This window comes from Carassius carassius, chromosome 11 (genome assembly GCF_963082965.1).
Source record: "Carassius carassius chromosome 11, fCarCar2.1, whole genome shotgun sequence".
NCBI lineage: Eukaryota > Metazoa > Chordata > Actinopteri > Cypriniformes > Cyprinidae > Carassius > Carassius carassius.
The window spans coordinates 32,345,581-32,363,690 of NC_081765.1; the positions used below are offsets into that span (position 1 = coordinate 32,345,581).

The 18,110-nt window shown below is 33.4% G+C and overlaps 1 protein-coding gene across 2 annotated transcripts in view; it reads right to left on the reverse strand.

Annotated features, from left to right (window-relative positions):
• LOC132153209 (sodium-driven chloride bicarbonate exchanger-like) overlaps positions 1 to 18,110 on the reverse strand; it is a 70,210-nt gene that overhangs the window by 31,507 nt on the left and 20,593 nt on the right. For both annotated transcript variants that reach the window (XM_059562552.1, XM_059562551.1), the window contains 3 exons: positions 15,695 to 15,776; positions 4,895 to 5,038; positions 2,519 to 2,657 (listed from right to left, as the gene is read on the reverse strand). In XM_059562552.1, coding sequence (XP_059418535.1) covers positions 2,519 to 2,657; positions 4,895 to 5,038; positions 15,695 to 15,776 — 365 coding nt within the window. The remainder of the gene's footprint in view (positions 1 to 2,518; positions 2,658 to 4,894; positions 5,039 to 15,694; positions 15,777 to 18,110) is intronic.

The window sequence follows — 18,110 nt, forward strand, 5'->3', positions numbered from 1 at the left end:
GCTCTCAGAACATATGAGAGCAGCCAAGAATCAATCTTTTAAATAACAAAAAAACATTTACACGATGTCAAAATATTGATTTATTATTTATGGGCTGAAAGCAAAAATCTTTTAAAAATAGTTTAAAGCTCATGTTTCAGGTCATTGAAATGTAATTTTTGCATTCATCATGCAGGTTGAAAAACATATCATTCTTAAAAATAAAAAAAAAGAATGACTCTGTATCTGTCTAATCATTAAGCAAAAATCATTAAAATTATTAAAATAATTTACTGATCATAATGTTCAACAGCTATGTGACAATCTGAACCAACCATGCAGTGTCCTAAAAAAGAAAATATCACATTTGCATGTAGTACTGATCTTGGCATGTCCACGAGGGCCTCTCTGATGTCATTTCCTGCTCTTAGGGTTTCTTGTCACATGCATTGGTCACATGACAACAATATTATTTCCTGTGTGATGTTTGTAATACACTGACTTATTTGTTTGTTCTAATATCAGATCATTTTAGTTATGATTTTAGTTTTATGATTCAATTCAAGGAATATTTTTTTACATTTTACTACAAGATTGTCACACTTTTTTTGGAGACACTGATCAAACACCAGACTGGAATATCAGAACAGTGTTATTTTAATATTATTTATATACCTTTATAGTATTTATTAACTAATTTATTGAAATTAATTTTATTATTTATATTTTTAATTATCACTTTTTAGTTTTAGTAACATGTTAAGTGCTATTTTTATGCTAATGCAATTTTTTACGTTTTTGTATTATATTTCTATTTTGCCCATTTTCATTATTTTTTTCATTTTTATTTTGACCTTTTTATGACATGATACGATCTTTAATTGTCAAATCAAATAACCCCTAGAAAAAAATATTTCATAAATATTTTATTAAATAAATAATTATATATATATATATATATATATATATATATATATATATATATATATATATATATATATATATATATATAAATGCAAATAAAAAAAAAATATATATATATATATACATATATATATATATATATGTATATATATATACATACATATATATATATATATATATATATATATATATACATATATATATATATATATATATATATATATACATATATATATATATATATATATATATATATATATATATATATATATATATATATATATAAAAATAAATATATATATATATTAGTGCTGTCAACGTTAACGCGTTAACGCATGTGATTAATTTTTGTCTGGTTTAACGTGGCAAAATATTTAACGCAATTAACGCAGCATCCGTATTTTCTGCCATCCGTTGGCTAGCTTTACATTATATGATCACGCTCTTATTCATTTAAATGCTTTTAAACATTTCGAGCGGCAAGACAAAAGAGAATGTGCTGTCTGTTAATGCCCTTATGTGACACACACACACACACACACACACACAATGCATAGACAGGGCGCCAGAATCCAGTTCTCTTAAGTGCTTGAACTAACAATAAACATCCCAAAGTGCCAGTTTTGTCGATTATCCTCATAAGAGCAATCTTAAATGATTTATATAAAGTCTAAAATGAACAAAAAGAGTTGTGAGAGAATGAGGCGAGATCCATAGACAGTATATAAAAGGGGTGAGATCCGCGTGTCTGTCTGCTCTTAAAGGGACAGCAGCCAATAAATCTTCCTGTCAGTAAAGTTAAAGAACAAAGGGAACAGAGAAAATGACTCGCTGCTCTTGACTAAATAACTTTTGTAGCTTTAATAAGGATTAACTATTTAATTTATAGTTTATGCAGTGCAGACTGCATATAACTTTGATAACTTTATTAAATTTCTGTATATTTCCTAACTGTTAAGACAGGAAGGGCAGGAGTAAACATGACATTTATTATGGGTTTATGTTAGCATTGTTTTAAGTTTACTTAAATCAAAAACTGTTATATTTTTGAAGCCTAATAATAAATGTAAAAAAATAAAAAATTGTATTAATATCAGTAATACTGGCCTTCATTCATAAAAAGATGCCATTTAAACAAGTATTTAAAATATACTGTCTTTATGTTGTTTCTACATTAATTTGATTAACTGTGAAATTATTACATTAAAAAATATATTAAAAACGTACAAAAACATTTCTTTTTTATTGCGATTAATTGCGATTAATCACAGAAAAAATGTGTGATTAATCTAGTTAAAGTTTTTAATCGATTGACAGCACTAATATATATATATATATATATATATATATATATATATATATGTTAAGATATACACACTCATATTCTATTCAAGGTTTATGGAAATATTTTTAATTTTTTTACTAGATTTACCACTTTTGGAGACATTTGATGAAATCAGGATTAAAGATTACGTCATATTTATATTTATTATTTTCTTTTAAAAAAAATCAGTATTTTATTATTTTTTTTTAAATACTTTTCATCATTGTTTGTCTTTGACCCATAAGTGCATATTGAATGACTGAATCCAGACAGGTTACATAAGGTCAGTACCTGGCAGTTTCTCTCCACTCAGCATCCTCTCCGTCATGCAGGCAGATCTCATCCAGCTCGGTGAAGAGGTCGTGTGGGATGTGCTCTTCATCACCATCCTCAGTGCCCAGCAGAAACTGAACCCTCTGGGAGGGAGTATCTGTGACACAGCATTTCAATGACCTCAATAAACTACCAAGCTCAGTTGAAAGGGGTCACATGGCTAAAATAGGCAGCCAAAAGCATCAGAGACCAAAACTGTTCTGTGTTCAACATGCATTATGTCCATAATAATAAAGCACAGAAAAGAAGCAGATGCTCTCTAGCAGGCCTGAGTCATCATGGTGAGCTGTTAAAAGAGCAACACACACTCCAACTCTGAGCCTGTCGAAATCACAGCGAAACACACAGAGAGAGAGATAGAGAGAGAGAGCTTCAAAGAAAAATGATATAACAGGACAGACCAGCAAAGAGAAACGGAAATGATGAAAGGACATCAGAAGGAACAGAGGATGACAGCAAACATGCAGAAATAAAGCAGATGGACAGAAAAGAAAGATTTTCTTACTCAGTATTATTGTCTTGTTTTTCTATACAAATATTTAAACACTCTTAATTCAAGATTTACTTATGATGACATTTTTACTTTTATTTTAATTAATTTAAATGGATTAAAACTTAATTTATTATTGAAATAAATTTAAATTAACAAATATATTTATTTAACTGGCAGATTTTATCATTTTTGTTTTGTTTTAAGCATAAATGTACTTAATTTTTATATTTTTCTAGAAAACAATATTAGTATCTTAAATAATTTTGTGTCTCGACTTAAATGTATCTTGAATTAACCCTATAAAGCCTAACATATGAAATAATAGTCTGAAAAAAAAATAATAATTAACCCTGTAAAGCCTGACATATGAAATAATAGTCTGAAAATAATAATAATAATAATGAACCCAGTAAAGCCTGACATATGAAATAATAGTCTGAAAAATAATAATAATAATAATTAACCCTGTAAAGCCTCACATATGAAATGATAGTCGGAATTTTTTAATTTTATATATATATATATATATATATATATATATATATACAGGATGCGATTTGCCGGGGGGGATGTGTGGGATTTACCCCTTTATGGTCAATGTATCCCTGCCTCTGCTTAATTGTTTTTATCCCCGGTGGGGATAAATTTATCCCCCCCTCAAAGTGATCAGTGTTAATACACTATTGGTGAGACGGCTCACAAAACTTATCACGGATCCGTGGTTTGATTAAAGTCAATTTTATTTTAAAATGCGTTACTTTGGCGGGCTCCGTGCACCTCTCTGTATTCACCACTCTGCAGACTTGCTCAATGTCCCGCCCACGGCGCTATCTGATTGGTTACACCTCACGAGTAATAGCCTATCAACACTTGCGAGACAGTTGAAGCCGGTCCGCTGGGCAGTGGAGTTGCTAACTTGGCGACTTTGTCGCTAGATTTAGCGCCTTTTTTCCAAAAAAGCGGCTAGCGACAAATCTAGCGACTTTTTGGACAATCATTTTTTAGTCTCTGAGACTCTCTGGTGCTGCCGCACGAGCGCGAGGTCTCTCTTTCCCATTACGAGCCTCTCTCTCTGTATCTGCTGTGTTCAGCGAGCGCAGAGGAGCAGCACTTTCAGTAAAAAAAAAACAAAAGATATTCTGTTGTTTCTAACTCTATTTTACAAGCAAGTATAGCCGACATCAGTCACAGCACACCCACTGACTTTATCGTAAGTGTATTTGATTTCATTAGTGCTGATTAATGTTTGAGAGCTGGTTATGTAGTCTTAATGCACCGCGTTTCAGTCATTGTAATATTCATTTCCGTTGTCTGACAACAGAAACATTAAAATATGGGAATAAAAATAGTTCTATTGATAATTAAATTAAATGGCTAAATTTAAATTGCAGTATGTGAGCATAGGGAGGCAATACAATACGACGCACTTACGTCCTAAATATGCTAATTAGCGCATGACGTCATATAGTTCATGTTCTCATGATTTTTTTTTATGAATTAAAATGTTTCAAACATCCCCCCTCTGTTTTTTTCACAAATCGCACCCTGTGTATATGGGTGTATAGTATTATATATATATATATATATATATATATATATATATATATATATATATATATATATTTTTTTTTTTTTTTTTTTTTTTTTTTTTTTAATGGAATAGTCTATTGAAAAATTAAGATGAAATTCTTAGCTTATACAATAAATCAATGAGATCTTTATAATAGTATAGCAGACTGCTTACATAAAATGATATAAATATCAGTTGTCACTCTAGATCTCCCAATAATATCTCAGAAATACTGAGTAAGAAAGACACTGACGGAAGGATGACCAGTTACTGTATGAAGGTGATTCTCGTCCGTCTTCGACGCCTGAGTCTCTCTCCTTGCTCCTCTTTCTGTGTCGTTGTCCGTGATGCCGATGACGGCTGTGGGTTCTTCTGCCCAGAGGAACATGAACCCCGATATACAGAGTCCTGTGACCTATCCGTCAAACACAAACACAAGGACTGGTGAGAAATGGTGGCAGAAAGTTAAACATTAAATCACATGTGTGCTTTTCACATTTCATCTCCTGAGTTCATTTGTTAAATAGTACTGGTCTCAAAGTAAGTATAACTGAAAATAAACATCATGCACACTATAAAAAATATTTTTCAAAATGTAAATTGAAGTATGTTTTAAAAGAAAATTTCAGTTTCATTTTAGTTTTTCTACATGTTAGTTGCCATTTCTTTGCAATTAATAGTGAAATTTACTAGCAATTTCTGCATGTATACAGTTTCTACACCCATTTTTTTTTCAGTGTGTAGCCGGTGAGGTGGCAATTAGTAGAGGGCGTGGCCAGGTACGTAGAGGGTTTAAAGCGGGCACCTCTAGGGAGGCCTAGAGAGGAGGTCCAATCTGTTGTGTGGAACTGTGCTGTTTGGTAGCCTTCCCTGGTGTGGTGGTGTACAGACTTGGTGTGGTTGAGAAGGTAGGCCAAGCAAATATTGATTGTTTTTGTACGAAACTAGTTTCATATTTATGAAGACTTTTATTTAATTCGGGAATTGTTTTAATGCAGACGCCAAATAGTGTGGATTTGTAGGCCGCTGGTCACGCCCGTTTCCATCTTGGAAGTTAGTCCAGGATTAATGGTGGTGTTGCAGGTAATTTGAGGTTTTTTTATAGTGTTTGTAAGTGTCTTGGTTTTATTTTCGAACAAGATTAAAGAGATGCGTTTTGGGGTTATTTTTGTGTATTAATTTGTATTGTTAATGTTTTTGTTTTTGTATTAGGTTTAGTTGATCGCTGTTCTTCTTGAGTTTGTTTTGATTTTCCCATCTAGCCAGTACCGATAGGTGTGCGCTGTATGCCTCCAGCGCTATGTGTATAGATGTTGTGAATCGTACTGGCTAGTGGGGTGTTTCCTCTTTTTATTTTTTTCTTGTTTGAGCCTCACTTCCCAGCCTTGTGTTGCCAGCCAACTCTTGTACTCTTTGTACTATATTGATGCTTTGAATCACACCATTTGCATGAGACTTAAGTTTGCAGTGGAGTGGATTTCTTGGTGTTGGTCTGAGTATGTTTTATTTTTATCTAATATGATTTTGGGGTTTGTGTCATTTACTTTGTAACTTTACTTGGAATTGTGGTGTGTGCTAAAGTTGGGATTGTATAGGGGTCCATAAGAGGTTGGCTGGCTATTTACATCTTTCATGGGGGGGAATGAGTTTTTGCTCTACAATGTAGTTTCTTTTTTTTGATTTGATATATATTGTTATTGATTTATTTGCCAATAAATTTGTTTAATTTTTTGGGAACATTGTAGTTCATTTCCTTTTGGTCTCCCCTTATTTAAAGGAAGTGGCCCGTTGGTAACATTTTGGTGTAGTCGGCAGGATCCCCATATTTTTGTATTTGGTATTAAAGGCTGGGAAGTGGATAGTTTTTTTTTGTTTTTTTCTTTTTTGGTGTATTTGGCAGGGAAGAACAGCGATCGGCTTGTGGGACGACTGCTGGTGACGACATTGGATTGGTCTGCTGCAGTTATGGCAGAGGAGCTGCAGCAACTACGAGAGCAGTTAGAGCAACTGCGACTTGAAAATGAAAGATTGAGACTGCCTCATCAAGCTGGAGGTTCAACAAATGTTGCATCGAGTTCAGCCCTAGAAGGAAATGGACAGCGGCGTGAACCGGCTATATATGTGCCTAGAGAAAGAAAATGTTCAAAATTCTCTGGTAAACTGTCTCCTGGTTCTCTTTCTCTGGATGATTGGATTGAAGAGGTGGAGAGTTGTATTAGAGGGAGACATATGTCTGAATAAGACAAAGCCATGTTTGTTTATGATCATTTAGAGGGGGAGGCTCGGACAGAAATCAAGTTTAGGTCTGAGGAAGTTAAAGAAAATTTCACTGAGATATTTGCAGTGTTGCGCGAACTGTATTGCTCTTCTTCTCCCTATGTTATCCTGCAGCAGCAGTTCTTTGATAGAAAGCAGAAGGAGGGGGAATCTTTACAAAAGTTTTCTCATGCATTGATGGCTCTTATGGACAGGGTACAAAAAGCTAACCCAAATGCTGTGTCTGACTCTCAGGTGGTTCTGCGAGATCAATTTTGTGAAAATGTTCTGGACCATACCCTTCGTAGAGAATTAAAGCGGTTGGTGAGGCAGGATTTTTCTTTGACTCTCCTTGACTTGTGCAAGGAGGCAATGCGTTGGGTGGAGGAGGGACAGCCTCAAAGAAATAGGTCAAGTAGAGTAGTTCCTCATTCATTTGAAACTCAAGCTGTTACATGTGAAGAGAACCGGGTGGTTGGTTCTGAATTGGCAGAATTGAAAGATATGGTCCTACGACAACAGGCACAATTAGATTTGATTCTCAAAACTTTGACTACTCCAGAAGGGGCTGCACATAATGTTAACAGAACTCCTAGAACTAGTAGATTTCGTAGAGCACCTGATGGCCAACCAATATGTATCAAATGTAATCAAGCTGGTCATATAGCAAGATATTGTGTAACCAATATGCAAACTAGGGCTTTGCCTGCTTCAGGTGCTAGTGGGGGGGTAGTTGTGGAGTCTGTCTCGTCGCCGGAAAACTAGAGCCCTCCAGTATGCAGAGCCACACACTGGAGATGAGGACATTAGGCTCAAGTGATTCTCAAGCTTTTTCTAGTTTAGTAGGGTCTTGTCCAACATTAATTGTTAAAATGGGAATGGTTGATGTGTTGTGCTTGTTGGACACAGGGTCTATGGTTACCACCGTAACAGAGAGTTATTTTAACCATTATTTTTCGGATTTGGGGAAAGGTGGTCTCCGAGACTGTGCTTGGTTGGCATTGAAAGCTGCAAATGGGATGGATATTCCATGTGTGGGGTATGTAGAACTTGATGTCAGTTTATTTGGGGTAACATTACCTAGGAAAGGAATTTTGATTGTAAAAGATGCCTGTTCCCCTAGTATGTATGCTCAGAAGGAGAAGATTCCAGCTGTGTTGTGCATGAATATTATCCGAGAGTGCTATGTTAATTTATTTAATGAACATGGTACTGAGCTTTTTCAGATTTCCCAAATACGAGCAGCTACCCCAGCATGGAAACAGGCACTCGTTCGAAGCAGTCTCAAATTCTTCTGAATTTAAGGTGAGAGTTCAGGGAAAAAACCCTGTCCGTGTTGCTGCAGGTACTATGACCATGGTTCCGGTGACCTGTCCCCAGGTTTCAGATGCTGTGATAGAATTTCTTTTAGAACCTTTGGGGCCAGAGGAAAATGCCCTTCCAGAGGGTTTGCTGTTATCTCCCTCTTTGGTATATGCAGAAAGCGGGTTAGTGTATGCACCTATTGTTAATGTAGGTAGTACGGTGGTATGGGTGGCACCACGTCGTATTGTAGGTACAGTCCAAGTGGTGAACGTGGTTACTGCCCCAGGGCCTAAATTACAAATATGTCCTGAAAATGTGTATAGTGTTCAGGTGTCTGTTCAGGTAGCTGAGCAGTTGTCCAGTTGCGCCATTGACCTTCCTTCCTGCGAGGGACTTACTGAACAGGAATCAGAGCTGGCAAAGCAACTATTAAATAAATATCAGGTCTTTTTTTCCAAGACTGAGGGCGATATAGGGTGTACTGCTCTGATTAAACACGAGATTCCGTTGGAAGATGATAAACCAGTGAGACAGCCATATAGACGAATTCCTCCCTCCCAGTATGAGTCCGTAAGGGCTCATATTCAACAGCTTTTGGACAGTAAGGTGATAAGGGAGAGTAGTAGTCCTTACTCGTCCCCGATTGTCCTGGCGCAGAAGCGGGATGGAACCATTAGGATGTGTGTTGACTATCGTCATTTGAATTCGAAGACTAGAAAGGACGCTTATCCACTGCCGAGAATTGAAGAGTCTTTGGATGCTCTGACTGGGGCAAGGTGGTTCTCCACCTTAGATTTAGTAAGTGGGTATAATCAGGTTGAGGTAGCGGAGGCAGATAAGGCAAAGACCGCTTTTTGTACTCCATTTGGGTTGTTCGAATTTAACCGTATGCCCTTTGGGCTATGTAATGCACCAGGGACATTCCAAAGACTCATGGAACGGATGTTTGGGGATAAGCGGTTCTCTTCTTTGCTTTTGTATCTGGATGATATAATTGTATTTTCCTCTTCCGTACAGGAGCATTTGTCACGACTGGAGGAGGTGTTTAAGCGATTGCAGCAGGAAGGTCTAAAGATTAAATTGAGCAAATGCAGTTTTTTTCAAAAGCAGGTGAAGTATTTGGGGCACCTAGAGTCTGAGCAGGGGGTTTCTACAGACCCTGACAAAGTGGCAGCAGTAAAAGAATGGAGTCGTCCAGCACACTTGGCAGAGCTTCATTCATTTTTAGGTTTTGCCAGCTATTATCGCCAGTTTATTGATGGATTTGCTAAGCTGGCCAGGCCTCTTCATGAATTGGTAACAAGATTGAGTGGTTCTGCAAGAAAGGGTAAGACCCCAAGGCTGCCGTTAGCTTCTGTGTGGGATGCAGAGTGTGAAAGCCGTTTCCAATCATTAAAGACCAAGCTGGTTACGGCACCTGTGCTCGCTTATGCAGACTTCCGGAAGCCATTTGTTCTGGAGATCGATGCAAGCCATCAAGGTTTGGGGGCCGTTTATCCCAGGAGCAGGGTGGTAAGCTTCGTCCCATTGCTTATGCCAATAGAGGTCTGCGGAGGACAGAGCGGAATATGGAGAACTATAGCTCCATGAAACTGGAGTGTCTGGCCCTTAAATGGGCTGTATGTGATAAGTTTAGAGAGTATTTGTTGGGGAATGACTTTGTTATTTATACTGACAATAATCCTCTCTGTCACCTGCAGACCTCAAAGTTGGGTGCTCTGGAACAGCGATGGTTATCACAGTTGGCTTCTTTCAATTTTGTGATTAAGTACCGCCCAGGAAGGGTGAATCGAAAGGCTGATGCACTGTCTCGGCAGGGCCATGAATAATGTGTTTCCAGGAACAGAAATTCCCCAAGTGTTACAGCAGCAGGTGAAGGGAAGATCTCCAGAGCAGGTAGTGGTGAGTGCCAGTGAAGTTGCTGCATTGCCTGGATGTTCACAGGTAGATCTTTCTCAGTTGCAGAAGACCGACATTTGGATAAAAACAAAATATAAATAAATAAATTCAAAATGTTTCATTTGCATGAAAAATGGGACTTCTCTGGTTTTTAGTTCATCTCTGTCAGCTTTCAGCTCACCTATGTACTTAAAAGGTACAAAATCTGACTTCCTAGCAATATGATAAAATATATAATAATAGTATGTTATGTACATATGAGTATTAATAAGATCAAACACACTATTTACTTAAAAAAATCTTATAATAAAATATTTTGAAATATTAAAAAATATTAATAAGTATTAATAGTATGTTAACAATATTAATAGCGGGTTACACCCCATAACAATTATTATTCATATTAAAGAGACAAAGTTCACATTTAAAATGTGCATTTTATTTACTCAAATATATTTAAATTAATATATTATACAATTCCTTTACATCCCTGTAAAAACTGCTAATATTATAATTAAAGAGACCAAATATTTTTTTTAGCATCGAATTAAATAGAAGTACATTAATAATCAACATTTCAACATAACCGACATATATAATTAATATTGTAAATAACTGGATGGATTTTCTCTTTCCTGTCTCTGACTGCATTATGGGATTGTCTTCTACATGAAAGACGCATGCATTGCTGCTTTAGTATTTGGCTAGAAGAAGGCATCTTAGAAGGCTGCATAATTTTGCTGTGACTAGTTTGGAATAATTATATTGCATAATTATGAAATATAAAATAATTATACAGCTGCCTATCTTTTGGAACAGATGCTGCTTTAAATATATGATACCTTATGTTTGTAGTTTCTGTACTGAAAGCTAGTGACACCAATTCCTTGTGTGAGTAAATAAAGCTCTTTCTGATACCTTGAGCTGATGTCTAGGTAGACAGCTTATTAGGTTTTGAAGTGGATCAAGACACTTTTGTAGAACAATTTTTGGTTCAGTAATTACATTTACTAAATCCATTTAACTAATATAGTCATCTGTTCTTTTTAAACAGTGCTAAACTATACAGATAACACTCATCAATCACTTTAATATGACCCGTGGGCTTAAATGGGAAAACATAACATCTGTCCATAATATATTATTATATAACATCTGTAACGGATGCCATCATATAGAAAACAGATCTGCCTGTTAAAATGGCTCTAAACAGCTTTAAATTACATGGTAAAGCTCTCCTGGTGTCCTTGAATTACATAACAGTTTGAGAAGGACTGAAAGCAGTGGGAAACGGCTCAATGACGTGAGCTTATAGATCCATTTCCAAAGCTTTAGACGTTATTCGGCTGACATTGTATGTTTCCAAACACTGACAAGTCATGACATGTATAACTTGAGATAATGTGCAGATCAAAAACACAAGACCGGAATATCAGAACAGTGTTATTTTAGCATTATTAATATACTTTTATACTATTTATTCGATAATTTGTAGTATTTATAATATAATTGATTTATTATTATAGTATATACATATATACTATAATATTAAGCCTACTAAAGTGCTATTTATTATTAATAATACTATTTATATTAGTATTATACTAGTCAGTTTATATTGTATTTATAGTATTATCATTTATTTATATAATTTAAATACTAATACAGTATTCTATTTTACTATAATATTATTTCTAGCGTTAGCTTTTATTTTTATAATACCTGTTTGTGTTATGTGCATTTGTCATTTTTATTAAATTTTATTTATAATGATTCTATTTTGCCTAGATTTAGATTTTATGTCATTTTTAGTCTTATACAGTTTAGTAAAAGTTGCGAAGGAAATATTTCTTATTTTTATTTAGTCTTTTCTTTTTTCTTTTTATTTCTTTTTATTTAACTATTTAAAGTAAGTTATTTTAGTATTATTTATATAATATTATGATATCTATACTATATATATATATATATATATATATATATATATATGATGTACTGTATTATTTACATTATTTTTTTAAATATTAAAGTATTTGTAGAATTAGCTTTTATGCTCATATTTTTAGTTTTCATGTTTTAGTAATGTTTGTTACATGCTTTTGTCATTTTTTTTTTGTAGTTTTTTTGGAAACATTTTAAAATGTCCATTAAAGTCTTCTAAGGTCAAGATTTCCATCTGATATTTATATTTTATTTTATTTCAGCTTTATTTCAAAAAATTATTAATTTTTAACAGTTTTAGCTTTTGTTAACAATTCTGTTTCAGAGACTTGATGGTAAGATCTTTGCTTAATGCAACCACAACAGAAACCACTCAAAACATTTCAGCAGTGAAATAGCAAGTCGTGGAAAATTGTCACTTCACATTTTCTTAAGCACAAAATATCCTCTATGCATGAACATGCAAGTTGTTTTTCTGCATGTACTATTTTGTGAGCTTCAGGGCCGATCCAGATTGAATCTGAATAAATGACATTTATCCAAACTCTAAAACTGCATTTGTATTTAGAAGCCACAGTGAGAGGGTAAAAGTCATATATTTTGATGTCACAAGCAGTTTTGTCAGTACAGCTCAGTCTAATATATATAAGGCTCATTACTGCATGGAATTGTGGGTAATATCCACATAATTTCAGCCTGTCCTTGTCAGAGAAATGCAGGCGAACAGTGAATCTGCCTGCTGCTGTCACACACCTCATGGAGACTTAGAAAACTGATTTTATATTTGCATCTTACAACTCGTCGTAAACGTAGCGTATTCGAAACCCTGATGAAATCAAAATGGGACTTTTGTGGTTTCCAGTTCATGTCTGTCAGCAACTGTTAGCTAAATACATAAAAAAATCTGACTGCACAGATATATAAATTAGTGCTGTCAACGTTAACGCGTTAACGCATGTGATTAATTTTTGTCTGGTTTAACGTGTCAAAATATTTAACGCAATTAACGCAGCATCCGTATTTTCTGCCATCCGTTGGCTAGCTTTACATTATATGATCACGCTCTTATTCATTTAAATGCTTTTAAACATTTCAAGCACGGCAAGACAAAAGAGAATGTGCTGTCTGTTAATGCCCTTATGTGACACACACACACACACAATGCATAGACAGGGCGCCAGAATCCAGTTCTCTTAAGCGCTTGAACTAACAATAAACATCCCAAAGTGCCAGTTTTGTCGATTATCCTCATAAGAGCAATCTTAAATGATTTATATAAAGTCTAAAATGAACAAAAAGAGTTGTGAGAGAATGAGGCGAGATCCATAGACAGTATATAAACGGTGAGATCCGCGTGTCTGTCTGCTCTTAAAGGGACAGCAGCCAATAAAGCTTCCTGTCAGTAAAGTTAAAGAACAAAGGGAACAGAGAAAATGACTCGCTGCTCTTGACTAAATAACTTTTGTAGCTTTAATAAGGATTAACTATTTAATTTATAGTTTATACAGTGCAGACTGCATATAACTTTGATAACTTTATAAAATTTCTGTATATTTCCTAACTGTTAAGACAGGAAGGGCAGGAGTAAACATGACATTTATTATGTAAGCATTGTTTTAAGTTTACTTAAATTAAAAACTGTTATATTTTTGAAGCCTAATAATAAATGTAAAAAAAAAATCAGTAGCTGTATTAATATCAGTAATACTGGCCTTCATTCATAAAAAGATGCCATTTAAACAAGTATTTAAAATATACTGTCTTTATGTTGTTTCTACATTCATTTGATTAACTGTGAAATTATTACATTAAAAAATATATTAAAAACGTACAAAAACATTTCTCTTTTTATTGCGATTAATTGCGATTAATCACAGAAAAAATGTGTGATTAATCTAGTTAAAGTTTTTAATCGATTGACCGCACTAATATAAATACAATATTATAGAATAATAATAACATGTTATGTTGTTGTAATAATTCATAATAATTTTAATAAATAATATTTATGTTAATGCATATTAATATTAATGATAAAAAGACTAAATACACTGTTTTTATTAAGATCAATATTATAAAATATTATATAATTAATATTAACATTGAATATACTAAATTCACCACTAAAATATTATTAATAATAATATTATTATTATTAAAATTATTAATAAGTACATAAAATATATTATATAATCGCAATTGAATTTTATACTTCTGTAAAAGTTATTACAGAGACAAAATTTTAATTTTAAATGTACATTGTTTACTTAAAAATATTTATATTGTTATTTAAATATCTATAAACTATTATATAATATTCATAGAATTGTACACCCTTGTAAAAAAATATTGATAATAGTAATATGAGAGACAAAATGTATTCAAAATTCACATTCTATTTGCTTTAAAAATATTTAAATTGTCATTATTAACAAATATCATATAAAATAGTATATTATATCAGTAGTAGTATGTTACATCCCTGCTACAATTAAAATAAAAAATTTATTAAATATTATAATTAAAGTATTGATCTGATTCAATGTAAAAAGAACAACTATCTGCTAATTGCATAAATGTATATGTATCATCTTGTTTCAATAGAAAACACATCAGCATGAGGAAGAAACCTGCTTTCATCAAGACATGAGGTCTTCGAGTTCATCTGCCAAAGTTAGAAATACATACTATGTGAATAATTAATGCATAAAACAGGTAGAAACATAAACAGAAAAGCATGTGATTATTTCAGAAGTGTGGGATATGGAGCCTCTGTTCAGAAGAGTCTTGATGATTCATTTATTATTCTAATTTGGATACTGTAATTATTCTCTGCCTCTTTCTCATCATCAAACAGTAGGATGTAAAAATAGCAGACGGGGCAGGAGAGCAGCTGACGTCATCTGCCTTCTTTGAGAAGATGCTTTGAGTAGCTGCTCTTTTTCCCCTGTGAATTGCTCTCAAATACCAGCTATCTGTCCTCCCACCTGGCTCTCGATTCCTCACATTCCTCTCATACTGCCATTAAGTTCTTTGTGTCGCCGTTGCTCTAAAACAGCTCAGTATTATTGTTTGTGTGTGTGTGTGTGTGTGTATGACAGTAGATACAGGACTCACATTACATCCATAAGTGACCAGTGATGCATCCCAGCTGCTCATTTTCTACACTGGAAGCTGTCTTTTTGAAGATACTGTATACTTCATCAACGGCACAATGAAAATAAAATACTATTCTAATGTCAAATGATGTCAGCATCATTCCTCCAGTCTTCAGAGTCACATGATCTTCAGAAATCATGCTAATATACTGATTTGCTGCTCGAGAAAAATTTCTGATTATTATCAATGTTGAAAACATATTATTGTGGAAACCCTTCTTCAGGGTTCTTTGATGAACAGAAAGTTCAAAAGAACAGCATTTATTTGAAACAGAAGTCTTTTGTAACATTATAAATGTCTTTACCGTCAATTCTGACCAATTTAATGCATCCTTAAAATATGAATTCCTACTCATTTAAAACATTTTAAAAGCTCATGCATTAGAATTTGGTGCAAATCGGTAAATGCTTAACAAATAGAAATAATTGCAATAAACAAAATCACACATATGATATTCAGAAATAAAAAAAAATGTTTAAAAAAATGCATGTATGTCTAATTATGTATTTACCTTCTAGCTCCTCCTTCTCCAGTCCAGCTTTAAGCATGGAGTGAGTGCCTCCTCTGTCCACCACAGCCTCCTCATCATTCCTCTGAGAGAGAGAGAGAGAGAGAGAGAGAGACACAGAAAGAGAGAGATGTCAGTATTTAGGTCCGTCTCAGAGTGACAGGTGAAATGGATGCGTCTCTCTGACAGATGCATTCGTCCCGGACCGTCACACAGAGACAGATACTGACCACAAACACATTCATCTGACCCTAGCTGTCCTGAGACTGTGAGGAAGAGTGGAGAATGAACTAGCTTTTAACATTTTCTGAAGATAATGTGAGTGCTTGTTTCCCAGAAAATCTCCAAATCTTCTCCATATATTAATATTGTTACATATTACATTTATTAGAACTCTAATTAACTATTTATTAAACAAATCACACTATACGGCAATATTATAAAACAGGCAACATTTCTTATTTTCATTTAGGTTAACTTGTTCTAAAAATAACACACTTAAATGTACTAAAATAAATGAAATAATAATATTAATATTTATATAAACAAATATATAATATTAATAGTATGTCACAACCTATGTAACATTAACATAAAATTAAAGAGACAATAATTGTACTTAATATGTTCATTCTGTTTACTTTAAAAATATATTTTTGGATGAGATTGATAAAATAAAATGCACTGCTTTAAAAATGAACTAATGCATTGCTTGAGGTCGCTGCTGTATTTTCATCTGGTTCTTCAATGTATTGCTCTATTTTCTATGGGAACAACTATGAGACAGTTACCATGGTTACTAATGTAGCCAACAGCATGAAATCAAACCGACTCTTTAACAAAGACACATTTTCATATTGAAAGCTTCACCACAACTTGACAGTGAAATTTACCTTTAATTTCTCTTTAAAAGAATAAAGAGTGCTAGAGAGGTATTGGTGACAATATGAGCACTTTACAACTGGACAAATAGCAGTGTTGAGGACATTAATATGCACAAACATTAGTATGTAGAATATACACAATAAAAATGCATATTAATATGCGTACCCTTTGCATGGTAAATTATAGTGATTTAATATTTAAAAGACATTACTTACATGAAAAATGTTATATTTTATTTTCCATCAATTTTTAACAATAGAATATGATCAATAATTAATTTTCTATTGTTTAAAGCCATATCTAACACCATAAAATGCATGAACCGATAAAATGTACACTACTGCTTAGGGACTGGATTTTTTTTTTTTAAGTATTATATGAAACAAATCTCTTCTGCTCACCAAGGTAGAACAAAAAAAGTACAATTGTGAAATATAATTACCGTTTAAAATAACTGGTTTCTTTTGTTATCTATTTTAAAATGTAATTTATTGCTGTGATCAAAGCGGAGTTTTCAGCATCTTTACTGAAGTCACATGATTCTTCAGAAATCGTTCTAATATGCTGATACTTTGATGAACAGAAAGTAAAAAAATATATATATATATTTATTGAAAACCCTTTCTAACAGCATGCATATTTCTACTGTCACTTCTAATCAATTCAATGGAACTCTGCTGAATAAAAGTATTAATTTCTTTTTAATTTGTATTTTCAAATCATGCTAACCCCAAATTTTTGAACGGTAGTGTATAAATGACAATATGCAAGATGATCTGATTAAATGCATCTACCAAATGCGTCACTGTAAAAGGTCAAAATCCAACAGATTTTCTTCAAGTTAATCAATCATTGTTGGTTGTAATTCATATCATTCCTTAATGAAAGAACAATTATACATTTCATAGAATATGTACAGTATAAGAGTTATAACGTGAATATTTAAGGCAGGTTTTAAATATAGCAAACTTCATTTTATTCACTGTATCTGTATAATGTAGAAATACAACTAGTATACTGTACACTTACTCTTCGCTCAGCTTCAGCATAAAACAAATGAGTGTCATAACGAGCTCTTGAGGGAATCTTTAATTAGTGCAAAAGAATGGTTGCTAGTCTAATGAACAGGGTTAACACAGTTTCTATTCGAGATTCCCTTTGTGTCAGTGCATAACGAAAGCAGGCTGGATTTGTGCATTTGTCCTCAACAGACAGCATTACTGACCAGATGCTAATCGCAACAAGCTGGTGTTTTAGCGCCTCATTAATGAAAAACTCGCAGCATTAAAACAGATGGTACCGAGCCAAGATAAACCCTCAGAGCAATTACATAAGAGCAGAAATACAGTCTCACCAAAAAATACAATACTACTGTTGCACACATACATGAAAACTATTTAAAACTAAGCTAGTATAGTTATATTCAACATATATCTCAACATTTACACTACCATTTAATATATATATATATATAATAGGGTTCCCGCAAAAATATTTGGCAGCACAACAGTTTTCATAATAATAATCAGAAATG